This window comes from Mus pahari, chromosome X (genome assembly GCF_900095145.1).
Source record: "Mus pahari chromosome X, PAHARI_EIJ_v1.1, whole genome shotgun sequence".
NCBI classification, from domain to species: Eukaryota; Metazoa; Chordata; class Mammalia; order Rodentia; family Muridae; genus Mus; species Mus pahari.
Genome location: NC_034613.1, coordinates 142174679 through 142187935, shown reverse-complemented (window position 1 = coordinate 142187935; position 13257 = coordinate 142174679). Strand labels below are relative to the sequence as shown.

Genomic DNA, 13257 nt, shown 5'->3' with positions numbered 1-13257 from the left:
TCCTCCTCCTCCTCCTCCTCCTCCTCCTCCTTCTTCACTTCCAAACTTGTTTAAATCAATTGCAGACTGCTCCAGCAACTCGCTGGCTCCAGATGTTCCCTCTGAATCTCCACCCCAGGTGTTGGCACCAGATGAATGAAAGAAAGAAAAAAGAAGGATATGACTGTTCCTAGGTAAGGTGGAGGAGGTTTATTGTAGATATGAGAGAGCATACTCAGAAGCAGAGATGTCTTGGAGAGCCCAGAGTAAACATGACTCTGAGTTGAGCTATGTAAGGAGACAGGGAAAGGGAAAGAAGCCACTGGCCAAGAGGGGTGGCCTGGGCATAGACAAAATGGCTGAGTTTCATAGGGACCAGAGGAGTGGTTGAGGAGGGAAATTCAGCTCAATCCTTGGGATGGAGAGTTCAGGGTAGTGGGCAAGGGTATGCCAGCTAGGAGGACAGTGTAACAGGTAGAGACTGAAGGATGCTTGGAGAACCTGGCAGCCAGATCTGCTTTGATATGTTAGTGGTACCTCAGCCATTTGCTCTGGGTTTGAGACCTAACACTCATTCCTTGATACCCAGGGAAGACAGTAAATGTTCCCAGTTTACAATATGAAATATGTAACTGTGTATAAAATATGGTAATTATATATAAAATATGGTAATTTTTCTAAATGCCCTAACTCACTATCCCCCACCGTGTGTGTGTGTGTGTGTGTGTGTGTGTGTGTGTGTGTGTGTGTGTGTGTGTTGCTGTGGGTGGAACTTAGAACCTTAAGCTTCCCACACGTTAGGCAAGCACTGTACCACTGAGATATACCCTAGCCCCACTCTCCCACTCTTTCCTTCTGTGATCATTTATCTTAGTTGTTTTTTCTGGGAAACACGAATGTTAAAAGTCTATTTTCAAAGACCAAGGCAGCAGTATTTACATTGCTTCTGTGAAATAGGTCCAGATGTCACCATCTAAGTGCTTCTGTGTTGTGTTGGTTTTCAGGTGCACCCTGTTTCCCCAGTTTCACTGAGGAGTTTGTGCTAAGGACAGAGAACAGAAAAACAGTTCCGTTTCCACCTGCTTTTACATTTGCTTTCCAGTACATATCACCTCCCAGTGGTTGCCTGCACAGCGCATTACGTGATCATTACATTAAGGAGAAGTGGGTTGATGATTGACTCCTCTCGTATCCAGAGTGTTTGTCAAAGGCAGGAGGCAGAAGCTCCATTTTGCTGTTGTGGTGATTGTCAAGGTTACAGCACATCTCTGTTAGCATAAAAATTTTCTCAAACAAGGTGTTTAATGGAGCAGACCTTTTCCAGGGGGAGGGTTTAAACCCTCCCTGTCAGGATAAACAGTAGAGAAAATGAGCTAGTGACCAAGGTGAGCTCATCTCTGCCTTCCAAACAAAATCCATATCTGGTATTAATGTTACTTAATCTTTTTCTACAGCTAAGACATTTTCCTAACAGCTAACATTATATATATATATAATTACAGCTGTAATATTATAACTATGTAGTATATACAATATACATGATGTTCTTTAATATTTTGGAGAGCCATAAACCATTGTAACATGGTAATATCTCAAATTTCACCACCACCCTCAATTAAAAACAATATGTACCTTGTTGCAAATGCACATCTTGGATTCTGCTTGCTAACACACTCTGAGTAAATTCAGATGATGTTTCACTGTTAAAGACTTCTCTATATAAAGCCACACTAGAGTGCTTCTAGAGTGCAGAACTCAAGAGAGTGGAAGATATAAAATTGATCTTTAGCAGGCTGGAGAAAAGGCTCAGCAATGTAGAGTACCACTGTTTTTCCAGGGGAAACTTGTTTCATTCCCATTGGCCACAATTAACTGTTAACTCTGGTTCCAGGAAACATGAGGCGCTTTATTCCGGCCTCCTCAGGTACTACACGCAAGTAGTACACAGAGTCATATTCAGGCAAAGCATACACACACACACAAAATATAAGTAAAGCTTTAAAAATTAAGTAAAATGAAACATAATTGTACTTTAGTAAGTCATATATGTTGCTAATCAAAAGATCAAATCACCTTCCTCTCCTAGAAGTTGTGAGTAGAAGGCAGAGGAGCTAGTTCCATGGTGTGATGTTTTCCTAGTACATGCAAGGCCTGGTTTCAATCCTTTGTACCACATACAAAAAAACCAGAAGTTGAGAACAGAATGATTATTACTAGAGTAGCAGGGAGGGAGGGAAGGAGGAGGGTTAATCAGTGGGATTAACCTAAGTAATAGTTGGACAGGAACACGCAGTTCTGGTATGCCACTGCACAGTAGGGTGACTACAGATAGTGCTGCGTTTTATATTCTAGAACCATAGAAGAAAATATTTTGAATGTTTTCACCAAAAAGAAGTGTTGTTTTTCAAGAAGATGGGTATGTTAAATCTGCATTAGACATCACATGGTTGTATACAGATAACAAGACGTCGTGCGGGGTGTCCCAGGACGCCTCTGAAATAGAGATAGATGAGTCTCTGTGAGTTCATGAGGTCACTGTGGTCTACACAGTGGGTTCGAGGCCAGCTAGAGTTACATAGTCAGATCCTACCTTTAAAAAATCATGCTGTATGTCATGTATTGTTATGAACATGTTGTAGATATGCATCACTGCACCTATACTTTACATACATTAATATAGACAATGTACACTAGTAGATAATTTCGTGGGTAATGCTGCTTACTGCAAACCCAGACAACCTGAGTTGAATCCCCAGAACCCATATGGTGGAAGGAGAGATTGATACCCCCAAAACCGTCTTCTGACCTCCACATACCATATACATGTTATGACTCATGTGGGCATTCACATACACATACACATACACACACATTATGCACACTAAAATAAATGTTAAAATTTAAAATATACAATTTTATATTTTATGCATAAGTTTAAAGGTTAGTTTAAAATTTTAAAAACTTGTGTCCGTAAATAAGCAAGGATGTACACAAATAAAGTCAGACAGTGGTGGCACACTCCTTTAAGAAGAAGATGGATCTCTGACTTTGAGGCCAGCCTGGCCTACAAAGTGAATTCCAGGACAACCAGGGCTACACAGAGAAACCCTGTCTCGAAAATAAAACAAAACAAAACAAATGTACACCATAAGAGCAACATACATTTCCAGGGCTGTAGATGAAATTAAATATAACTAATTAAGTTAGACTCACTATGTTCCACCTTGTGAAAATGTCTCAAAGCGTAGTCAGCCATACAATCAAAATGAGATGATCACTACTTTATTAAATCAGCATAGGTAGGTACAAATTGTAGTCAACAACAAATAGATCTGTTTGACCTACTAAAGACTAATATGCAGAAACTATACAAGCAACTGTTGGTGTGATAACAGAATAAAATTCCCTTGCCATTTTCATCCATCTCTTGTTTACTTTTCCCTGATGCATCATATACAGAGTAATATAAACAGTATTCAAAAAGAAAATGATTTCTATGCCATGTTATAGCCATTCTCCAGTGAAAAACAATTTTTTCTTAGGTCTTCAAAATATGAAATATAGTTATAGCCCTGACTTTATTTCTAGAAATGCTCAAATCAGTAACTAAAAACACACATGACTACACCTACATATTCAGTTATCAAAAAGAAAATTCTAGAATATTTTGAGAAGCCAACACTTTATGATTACATTGGTCTTTGTGGATATAATTTGACATTCAAGCATCTTAAAATTTTCTTACAAGACTGTCACTCTCAGAGAGGGGTGAGGCGCTCATCCTCTGTCAAGAAGCCATCATTAATGTGCCCTCCCTTCATGTCCAAGGGATCACAAGGGATGCCATTTTCAATTGTGATGATGTTTTCACATTTGTCTTCTGCATCCTCCACTCCAGGTGGTCCTTTGTTGTTCCTGAAAGCACATAAAAAGAGAGAGTGGAGTCTAGGATGAGGAAGCATTGAATGAATATGGTCTTGTTTGCAATCGTGGCAAATAAAAAGAGGCATAAGAAGTTATGAATGCTGAAATAATTACTGTGTATTTCCAGGACTATACATACTAATTAGAACAAGTAGTCTTATTTAAAACACTAGAATAAGAGTATAAGAATAGGTATATTAATATATTACACACATATGAATTCATTTACATATAAATCCTTACAAACAAGTTGCATAAAGGAGTATGAGTAAATATATAGTACACTGGCAACTTTTTAAAAGTTAGCTCAGCCATGCAATGGTGGTGCACACCTTTAATGCCAGCACTTGGGAGGCAGAGACAGGTGGATCTCTGTGACTTCAAGGTCTATCTGGTCTCCAGAGCTAGTTTTAGAACAACCAAGACTATATAAAGAGACCTTGTCTCAAAAAAAAATAAAAAATAAAAATAAAAAATAAAAAATTAGCTCTAAGCAAATTCTGTAACATATGGGATTTCAAAAAGTAATAAATTCCTCTCATGGAATTTGACAAAGTAATGTCTTACAAATGCTGAGTGAAACTCAAATTAATAAAATATCAGAAAGCCAATTCACCTGACTTTGAAGAAAAGAATTGTTACAAACCGACTGACTTTACTCATTACCAAATAGTTGTATTCATTGTTAAGTCTGGGTTTGGAGTTCAAAAAAAAAAAAAACACTTTGCTAATTATATTTAGCACACAGTGCATCTCCAAGTCATTCCAATTCTACATGACAGAGTTAAGTGTTGAATTTTTTGATGTTCTGACCTCCTGTGTACCTTGCTATTCCCAATTCATATCCTACATGTTTCTTCAGAGTACTGAAAGCTGTGCCACTGAAGCCTTGAGATATCATGAGGGACTACCCACAACGGTGGAAATAGCTCAGGTATCTGACAGATAAGGAGATGGTAAAGATTCCTTGATGATGATCAAGAGGGGATTTCCTGAAATGTCCTACATGAGAGTCAAATTTCACATGTTTTAATGACTATTATGTACACAAAAGGAGAAAGAAAAGAAAGCTGTTCTTAACAGGAGAATTCCAGCTAATAAACAATAATGAAAAAAAGAATAATGAAAAGTCACTACTGCTATAACAGTCGATTCTGTTGAGGTTCATCAATGAAGACAAAACAGTTGAGTAAGTGATGCTGGAACTAATATATACACATGGTCTCAAAATACCCTCATAATCAACGTATGAGATACAAAAGACTACCCATAGGTAGAAAAAAAGTTAAGTGCTTTCAGATGAACACTCAGAAGATCCCAAATACTGTTTATTTTTCTGCATTCTTGCCCCTTCTAAAATTTTCATCTGAAACACATAATTAAAATGCAAGTTTAAAGATATTTTATAAAAATAACTGTCCTGACCAGGTGGTGGTAGCACACACTTTTAATCCCAGTACTTGGGAAGCAGAGGCATAGAGAGCTCTGAGTTCGAGGCCAAAGCAAGTTTCAGTACATCCGGGGATACATAGAGAAACCAAGCCTCAGCAAGACAAAAACAAACAAACAAACAAACAAACAAACAAACACCTGTTCTGGACTCACTCAAAGGTAGGCATTCTACTCAGAGGGATAGATTAAGTCAATGAAAGTAGAACAATGGTTGGGTACATAGATAACAAATTTTGGATGGTCAGATGGATGGATGGATAGATGGGTGGATGGATGGATGACTGAACAAACAAGTGGATAAGTGATGTGCCAACTCACATTGTAGGCTAAGGTACTCAGATATTACTCCAGTGTAGATGTTGAATGGAATCCATTATAAGTAGAAGAAAGGGAGAGAAGAAAGCAAGAAGAGAAGGAAAGAGGGGAAAGGTAGGGGACATATATACTTAGGAAATTTCCTGAATCTCTTGTGTTTTCTTTCAATGGATGAAGAAAATATTCATATTCCAACCTTAGGAATCAGGAGTTAGTATTGTTTTACCAGGTTTTGCTGATAACTTACTAAATAACTTTAAATAGTTGACATTCATGATGAAAAATAAAATAGCATTCCAATTCTGTCAATCCCAATGTTATCATTTGACAGCACTTTGCCATTGTATATGCCACTGTATAAGATGGCACAAGGAACTCTCAGGGCAATTACTAAATAGGAGTTATTGGATTTTCAACATTAACTCATAAAACTTTTGGCTTAACGCAGGGTTGGAAGTTTGGAGTTGTCTTTGCAGGTAGGCTATTGTGTTGCCTCTTCCTTGGGATGAAGACAATCTCTGGCCATTCCAAATCTCATCACTCAGCACAGACTTGGGTACATGAGACTGTAGTATCACAAGAGGATCCTCATACCAAATTAACTCACCCACTGAAAGACCTAAATACTCCATTTATCACAGGGATGCCACCATCTTCTATCCCCTCCAAAAAGTCAAAGTAACTAACATCCATAATAGTGAATCACATCACTTCCTCTCACAGTAGGCAGCATTCGCTAACAAATATGAATTGAATTGGAAGACAATCCTTCACCTTCGAATGCCTGTAATCCCAGCACTCGGGAGGCAGAGGCAGGCAGATTTCTGAGTTCGAGGTAAGCCTGGTCTACAGAGTGAGTTCCAGGACAGCCAGGGCTATACAGAGAAACCCTGTCTCGAAAAAAGGCAAAAAACAAAAAACAAACAAACAAAAAGGATAAAAGGATTCAACAAAAATGAAAAATTTCCAGATTCACCTATCCTCCCGCTCTCCACTTATAATAGTCTATAAAAGACAGAAGTGATTTTTCATAAAAATGAAATCCTGCTGAGAATTGTGCATTTATAAATGATCCTCAAAAACTATGTAGCTTGGGCCAGCAAGGTGCCCTAGTGGGTAAACGCACTTGCTATGCACATATAATGACCTGGGTGTGATTCCTGGAACCCACAGTAGAAGATTGACTCCTGAAGGTTGCTCTCTGACCTCCACACCTACACTGTGGCCTGCACACACACACACACACACACACACACACACACACACACACCAACACCAATAATAATTTTCTTAGTACAAAACTGCTGCTATGGTTGCTTACAGACAGGAGCCTAATGGCTGCCCTCTGAGAGGCCCAACAGCAGCTAAATGAGTCAGACACAGATACTTACACCCAACCAATGGACAGAAGCTGGGGACCCCTGTGGTTGAATTAGGGAAAAGCTGGAAGAAGATGAGGAGGAGGGTGACCCTATAGGAAGACCAGCAGTCTCAATTAACCTGGACCCCCAGGATCTCTCAGACACTGAGCCACCAACCAGGCAGCACACACCAGCTGATATGAGGCCCCCAACACACATACAGCAAAGGGTCTGGCCTCAGTGGGAGAAGATGCACCTAGTCCCTGAGAGACTTGAGACCCCAGGGAGTGAAGAGACCTTGGTGGGGTGTGTGTGGAATTTCCTCTTGGAGACTTGGGAGGAGGAATGGGATGAGGAACTAGGAGGGGAATAACAACTGGACTGTAAAAAAAAGATTAAAGATACTTAAAAACAGAAAACAAAACAAAACCACACAAAAAAACAAATACCCCCTAAAATTGTTCTTTGGCTTAGAGTGAATAACAACTTTCTAGAACACTAGATTTTAAACAAAGTTTGCTCTGAATTATGTCAATCTATGTGACAAAACCTTTTGGTAGTGGTGATCACATCACTAAATCTCAGCACTCAGAAGGCAGAGACAGATGGCACCTGTGAATTCAAGACCAGCATGGACTACAGAGTGAGTTTGAGGCCAGTCTGGGCCACATGGTAAGACTTTGTCACAAAACAAAAAATCTTGGTGGATTTTTGTAATGTAGGACACACACACACAAACACACACACACACTGGCGTATACTTACATGCATATACATACTACCTGTGATATAGCAAATATATATGCATGTAAACATATATGTATACAAACATACTGAAATATGCAATTCAAAAGTAGTCTGAGAAACATGGCCTGTGTCTACTGGCCAGCCAATTTCTTCTGTAAAACATAGTTTTGTGGGGTTAGAAAAATAATAACACAGAGCTGAATGTGTGCTGATCAATGCAAAGGATCTGACCTCCCTATTCCAAGTGCAAAGGAAGAACCAACCATCAGGCATCACGTGAACCGAGACTAAATCAAAGAAAAATACAAACGGAGATGAGCTTCCCTTCTTTCAAAGAAGGTTCGGTTCCCAACCAGAAAGAGTCAGAGGGAAATCCTCATGGAACCCTATGAAGTTGAGGTGTGTTGGAGACAACTCAGGGACATCTTGTTCTATGTGACCTTGGGTCCAGTTGTTCAGAGTCTTGGTGCTCCTGGGCTTCACAAACTGCGGCATCAGGAACTTGCTGGTTGGTAGACATGATAAGCAGCTCAAAGGTTATCTAACAACTTTATAGCACTTCGTCACATTGCATAGCTTGTGCCATAATAAACTGATCCAGTACCCATGGGTTGCTCTTACTGAGGATAATAAAACTTAACTGTCTTTCTGGATCATTCTGATTTGATGGTCTGCTAAAAGCATGAGTTCTTTTTTTTCTTGAAAGGTCTGAGAAGAAAAGCTATGATGAAGCTACCACCTAGGAGACTTGAGGGTGGTTATCCCTCATAAATTCAGAGAGAGACGGTCCAAAAAGAGGACACGAGAAACCTCAGGAGGCCTTTGAGGGTACAGTGTGCTGTTAACCAGAATATGCTCTGTTCTGAGCACATGAGGAAAAGCAGAAAGAATATTCATGTCTCTCTTAAAAGAAGGGCTCAGGAGATAAGTCCCAAGAATGGCCAGGAAAACAACAGTTAGACCAAATATATTTTCAAACAAGACAGAACTAATTATTGTCAATTGGAGCAGTTCTAATGGTCCATCTAAACAATTCCTAAAGAAAATGTCATTGTTGCTGGAATGACTTAGTAGACATTGCAGTATAGTCCTGGATTCTCTGGCAACTTTCTAATCATGCATCACAGTAAGCAAGTTCTTTCATATTGGTCAATAACCAGTTTTATTCCAATAGCTAATTATTCCAATCATATTGAAATAATAATGGTGATAAGAATCTCTTCATGGCATGAGTCACGCTAGATACTTTCTATGTGTAATCTACAGAGGTCCTGTTACAATGAAGTACAGATTTTATTATTCTTGTTTTTTAGGTGATGCAAACTGCGTTTCAAATATATAGAGTGACTTCTTTCAGAATGGAACATGATTCATGAAAGGAGCTGGCCTAGGGCACTATTTTAGATACACCAGCCTCTACCCAAAACACACTGACTTACTACAGCGTGTGTATTTTTATTTCTTTATTGATGATTCATTCTGTGATAGGAGCTTTTGTACAGGTCACAGAAGACATGAATATAGATAATAGAGATGGGCCCTGCCTATAAGGTGATCATAGTCTGGTTCTTAGTGATGCAGCAAGGCCAAGGACTTAAGACATAGAACTCTAGCTAATGTTCACACGTGAGCAGAGTCATTATTAAATTTGCTTGGTTTGTTTCTAGTTATTCTTCTTTTCCTGTAAGGCCATTGGCAAATCAAAGTGTATTTGGGCTTCTTTTAAATCTCCCTCTTGTACAAAGCTGTAATTCTCTCAATAGTTTCACATATTACAACTTGACATTCAAGCCAGATGTAGTGGCTCACGACTTTAATCCCAGCACCCAGGAGGAGGCAGACAGAGCTCTGTGTCTCAGAAGCCAGCCTGAATTGAATATTTCAGTATGTTCATATATATATATATATATATATATATATATATATATATATATGCCATATCCTTATTGTAGGTGGGAAAATTGAGGCACATGGAAATTAGGTAACTTGATCAAGTTCACATATGTAAGTGACACAGTATTTGAGTTTATCTAGTTTGAATTAATTATATGGCTGAGGATATACAACCCAGCAGTCCTGAGTGCTCAGCATAATGCTGTCATTAACAAAACTTCCAGATGAATGCTCGCTCAATAGTAAGTCTAACTATGCATCTGTCTTAGACAACTTTAGCATGCCTCTCCACAGAAGCAGCACAGTAGCTCGAAGAACCATATAGCCCCTTCAGGTCTTCCCAGTCCCAGATTATGATATTGAAACACAAAACTATGTTCATTATTATTTAACATATAGATGGGTTGGTTAGACATTTCTTTAAAAAAAAACGCTCATTACATTTATTTATTTATGTATTTATTTGGTGTAAGCATGTGTGAATGGGTGTTTGTGGGCCGTGGCATGAGTGTGGAAGTCAAAAGGCAAGTTGCAGGCATCTGTTCTCTTCTAGCATGTGGATTCCAGGGATCAAACTTAGGTCATTTCCTTTTACCTTCTGAGCCTTCTCTGTTGGCCTGAGTTGAACATTTCATTAGCTTTCTTTCTCAAAGCTTAAAAAGAAACATCTACCTTTTCTATGATTATAGCAAGTTTTCAGATGAGGCATGGTCACACATACTTGTAATCTCACTATATGGGAGGCAAAAGCAAGATGATCAATGGTTCAAGGTCATCCTCAGTCATATAATTAATTCTAGACCAGTCTGGGCTACATGAGACCCTGTCTCCAAAAAAATGGAGTCATGGGCTTTCCCCCAGTTAAAACTGTACCCTCTCTTAATATTTGAATCAATATTTTGCCAAAGAGAAAAATCACCACAGATACTATCAAACTTAAAACCCAGAAACAATTTTGCTCTGGGAGGTTGTCATAATTGTCCTGACTATATTTGATAATTGTTGATGCTTTCCAGGTTCACACAAAACATTAGTCCATCTGTTTTCCTAGTTTGGATATGAAATGAATTTGTAAAGGCCAAGTTGTAACAATAGCCTCGCTTCTCCTAGGCAACAGATTATGGTACTATGCAGCCAGTTACTATATTACTGCAGAATCTGTTTGGAAGGAGATTGCTGAAAGACCTGCAAATGGCAAGATGGTAAAAGAATAGTAACAGCTAACACTTGCTGAGCACTGGCTGAACACCAGATAGCACTTTAAGGATTCTCTTGTACTGAGTCTTTTAACCTATCAAGTTAATTATTTCCAGTACACTTAGCTTATCAGTCAAGAAAAGTTATCTATGCACAACCAGCAAAGGTGAATTTAAGCAGAATGACTAAGACCACAAAGCCATAGAATGACTAAGACCACAAAGCCATATTCTCCTCCCAAACTCCGTTTCCCTGCCTCTTTGTTTGTACTCATAGAGCTAATGGGTTCCATGTGAGAGTGCAATGTAAGAGATCAATACTTCGAACCTAAGCAGCTCATCTCCTGAATCTAGTCCTTTTTTAAAACTCCTACATTGTATTGTACTAGTAAGGAAATTGGGAATCAAGCAAATGACGTCAATTCACAAAGGTTTTAAATCATTCAGACCTATGACGTACAACCATCTCAGAGTGAACACTACTTTGAACTGCTAAGTGTGGATTTCAAATATTGCAAGAAAATGTGTCTTGATATTTTAAAACCCAAAACAAATGTATGTGCCACAGCAAATAAGTCAGCATTTCATGTCCCAATCACCCAGAAAAATCAGACAAGTACTACTTGATCCTAATCTTTGGGTTTAGTTTAAAGCATAGACATATAGCACATTTATACCATAGTGTTACCACTTGTGGGAAAAAAATGGAAGTATTTGAAACTTAAAATGCTTCTGTTAGTCATCAGGGAAGCACACAGGAAAAGTAATAAATGTGAGGAGAGGTGTTTAATTTAACACATACTTGATCAAACATACCCTACAGGTCCAAACTGTATATCAACCCTTTCACAAGCCATGTTCCTGTGGTTTTAGAATGTATGTCCCCATGAGTGACACTTTACAGAAGTTTTTCTGTCTCTGTATCAGAAAGGAAGGTTAGACAGGTGTAGACAGGTTTAGAAATGGATTAATTGGGGTGGGACTAGAGATGCCTCTGCTTTTAAAAGTACATACTGCTCTAATTGAGGACTAGAGGTGGTCCACAGAACCACATCAGGTCGTTGACAATCCCTTATAACTCCAGCCCCAGAGGGATCCATCTCTAGCTTGTTCAGGGTTCTGCATTCATGTATACATACCCCCACACGCATGTACATAATTTACAATCATAATTTTTTAATTGAGGCAGTTTTTGTTTGCCTCTCTGAATTAGAGATACTTATAAACAAAAATATATTCTCCTTTTATCATGCTGACAAACCTCTCCTTGCTGCTACTTCAGTAACTGCCAATGAAATCTGCCTTTGAAAAAATATTAATAACTTAGGCATTAACTCAGCTTGTCTCACTGAATGCAAGAAAATGAATTCAAGAAACTGGACCCTGCATGCAAGTTGGTAAATTGGATATTTGAAAACTAAAGAAATTAATACAACCTGGGCAATATCAAAATGTATTTCTTTCAAGTATTCTAGTTTAGTGAATCTGAGAGTCAGAGGAAAAAAACTACACTTTATAAGGAGATCCTGCTGATTCAGGGAGCTGGTTCAAAGGCCACAAACAACAGGGCTCTTTACAATGACAAGCACATAAGGGGCCAGTATCCATTAGTGGAAGAGAAGAAAAGAAGAGAAAAGAAGAGAAGGAGTCTGGCCTACAGGCCTCAGGCCAGCAATGGTAGGGAGGCCTTAAAACATCTGTGTAACTATGAACATTTGCATGTGGGTTATTACCAAAAACCTTAACTCTGCCCCTGCAAAAAGTGTGCTTTTCCCTGTATATCCTGCATACAGAATTACAGCATAGGACTTTACACAGCCTAGAGTCATCTGAGAGGATAAACCTCAAGGAACTGCCTTTACCAGGTTCATCTGTGGGTATTCATGTCTGTGAGGGACTGTCTTGATTATTAATTCATGTGAGAAGACTCAGCCCTCTCAGACAGCTGGTTCTGAGCTGTATAAGAAAGCTAGCTAAGCATGAGCCTATGAGTGAGCCACAGTGTGAGCCTGAAGCTACCATTCTCCCATGGTCCTTCCCTGGGAGTTTGTGTCCCGACCCTGACTTCCCTTAGTGGTGGACTGTAACCTGTAAGATGGACTGTAACCTGTAAGAGGAAATAAATGTTTTCCTCCCCTATGTTGCTTTTGGTCAGTATTTTAGCATAGCAACGGAAAGTAAACTAAAACATATACCTTAAACTCAAGTCTGGATACAAAACAGTCATATAGTATACAATGGAGGAAAACCAGTGGGGTTGCTTATTGGGGAAAGGTGCTTATTATGCAAACCTGAAGGCCTGAGTTTGAGATCTTGGGCCCACATATAGGGTAGAGGAGAAAAGTGACTGCATAAAGTTGTCCTCTAACATACATACATACATACATACA

The 13257-nt window shown here is 39.0% G+C and overlaps 1 protein-coding gene across 2 annotated transcripts in view; it reads right to left on the bottom strand.

The window, feature by feature from the left end:
• Nucleotides 1-3245: 3245 nt before the first annotated feature.
• Cltrn (collectrin, amino acid transport regulator) overlaps nt 3246-13257 on the bottom strand; it is a 28772-nt gene continuing 18760 nt past the window's right edge. For both annotated transcript variants that reach the window (XM_021188430.1, XM_029534265.1), the window contains one exon: nt 3246-3894. In XM_021188430.1, coding sequence (XP_021044089.1) covers nt 3738-3894 — 157 coding nt within the window. In that variant the 3' untranslated portion in view covers nt 3246-3737. The remainder of the gene's footprint in view (nt 3895-13257) is intronic.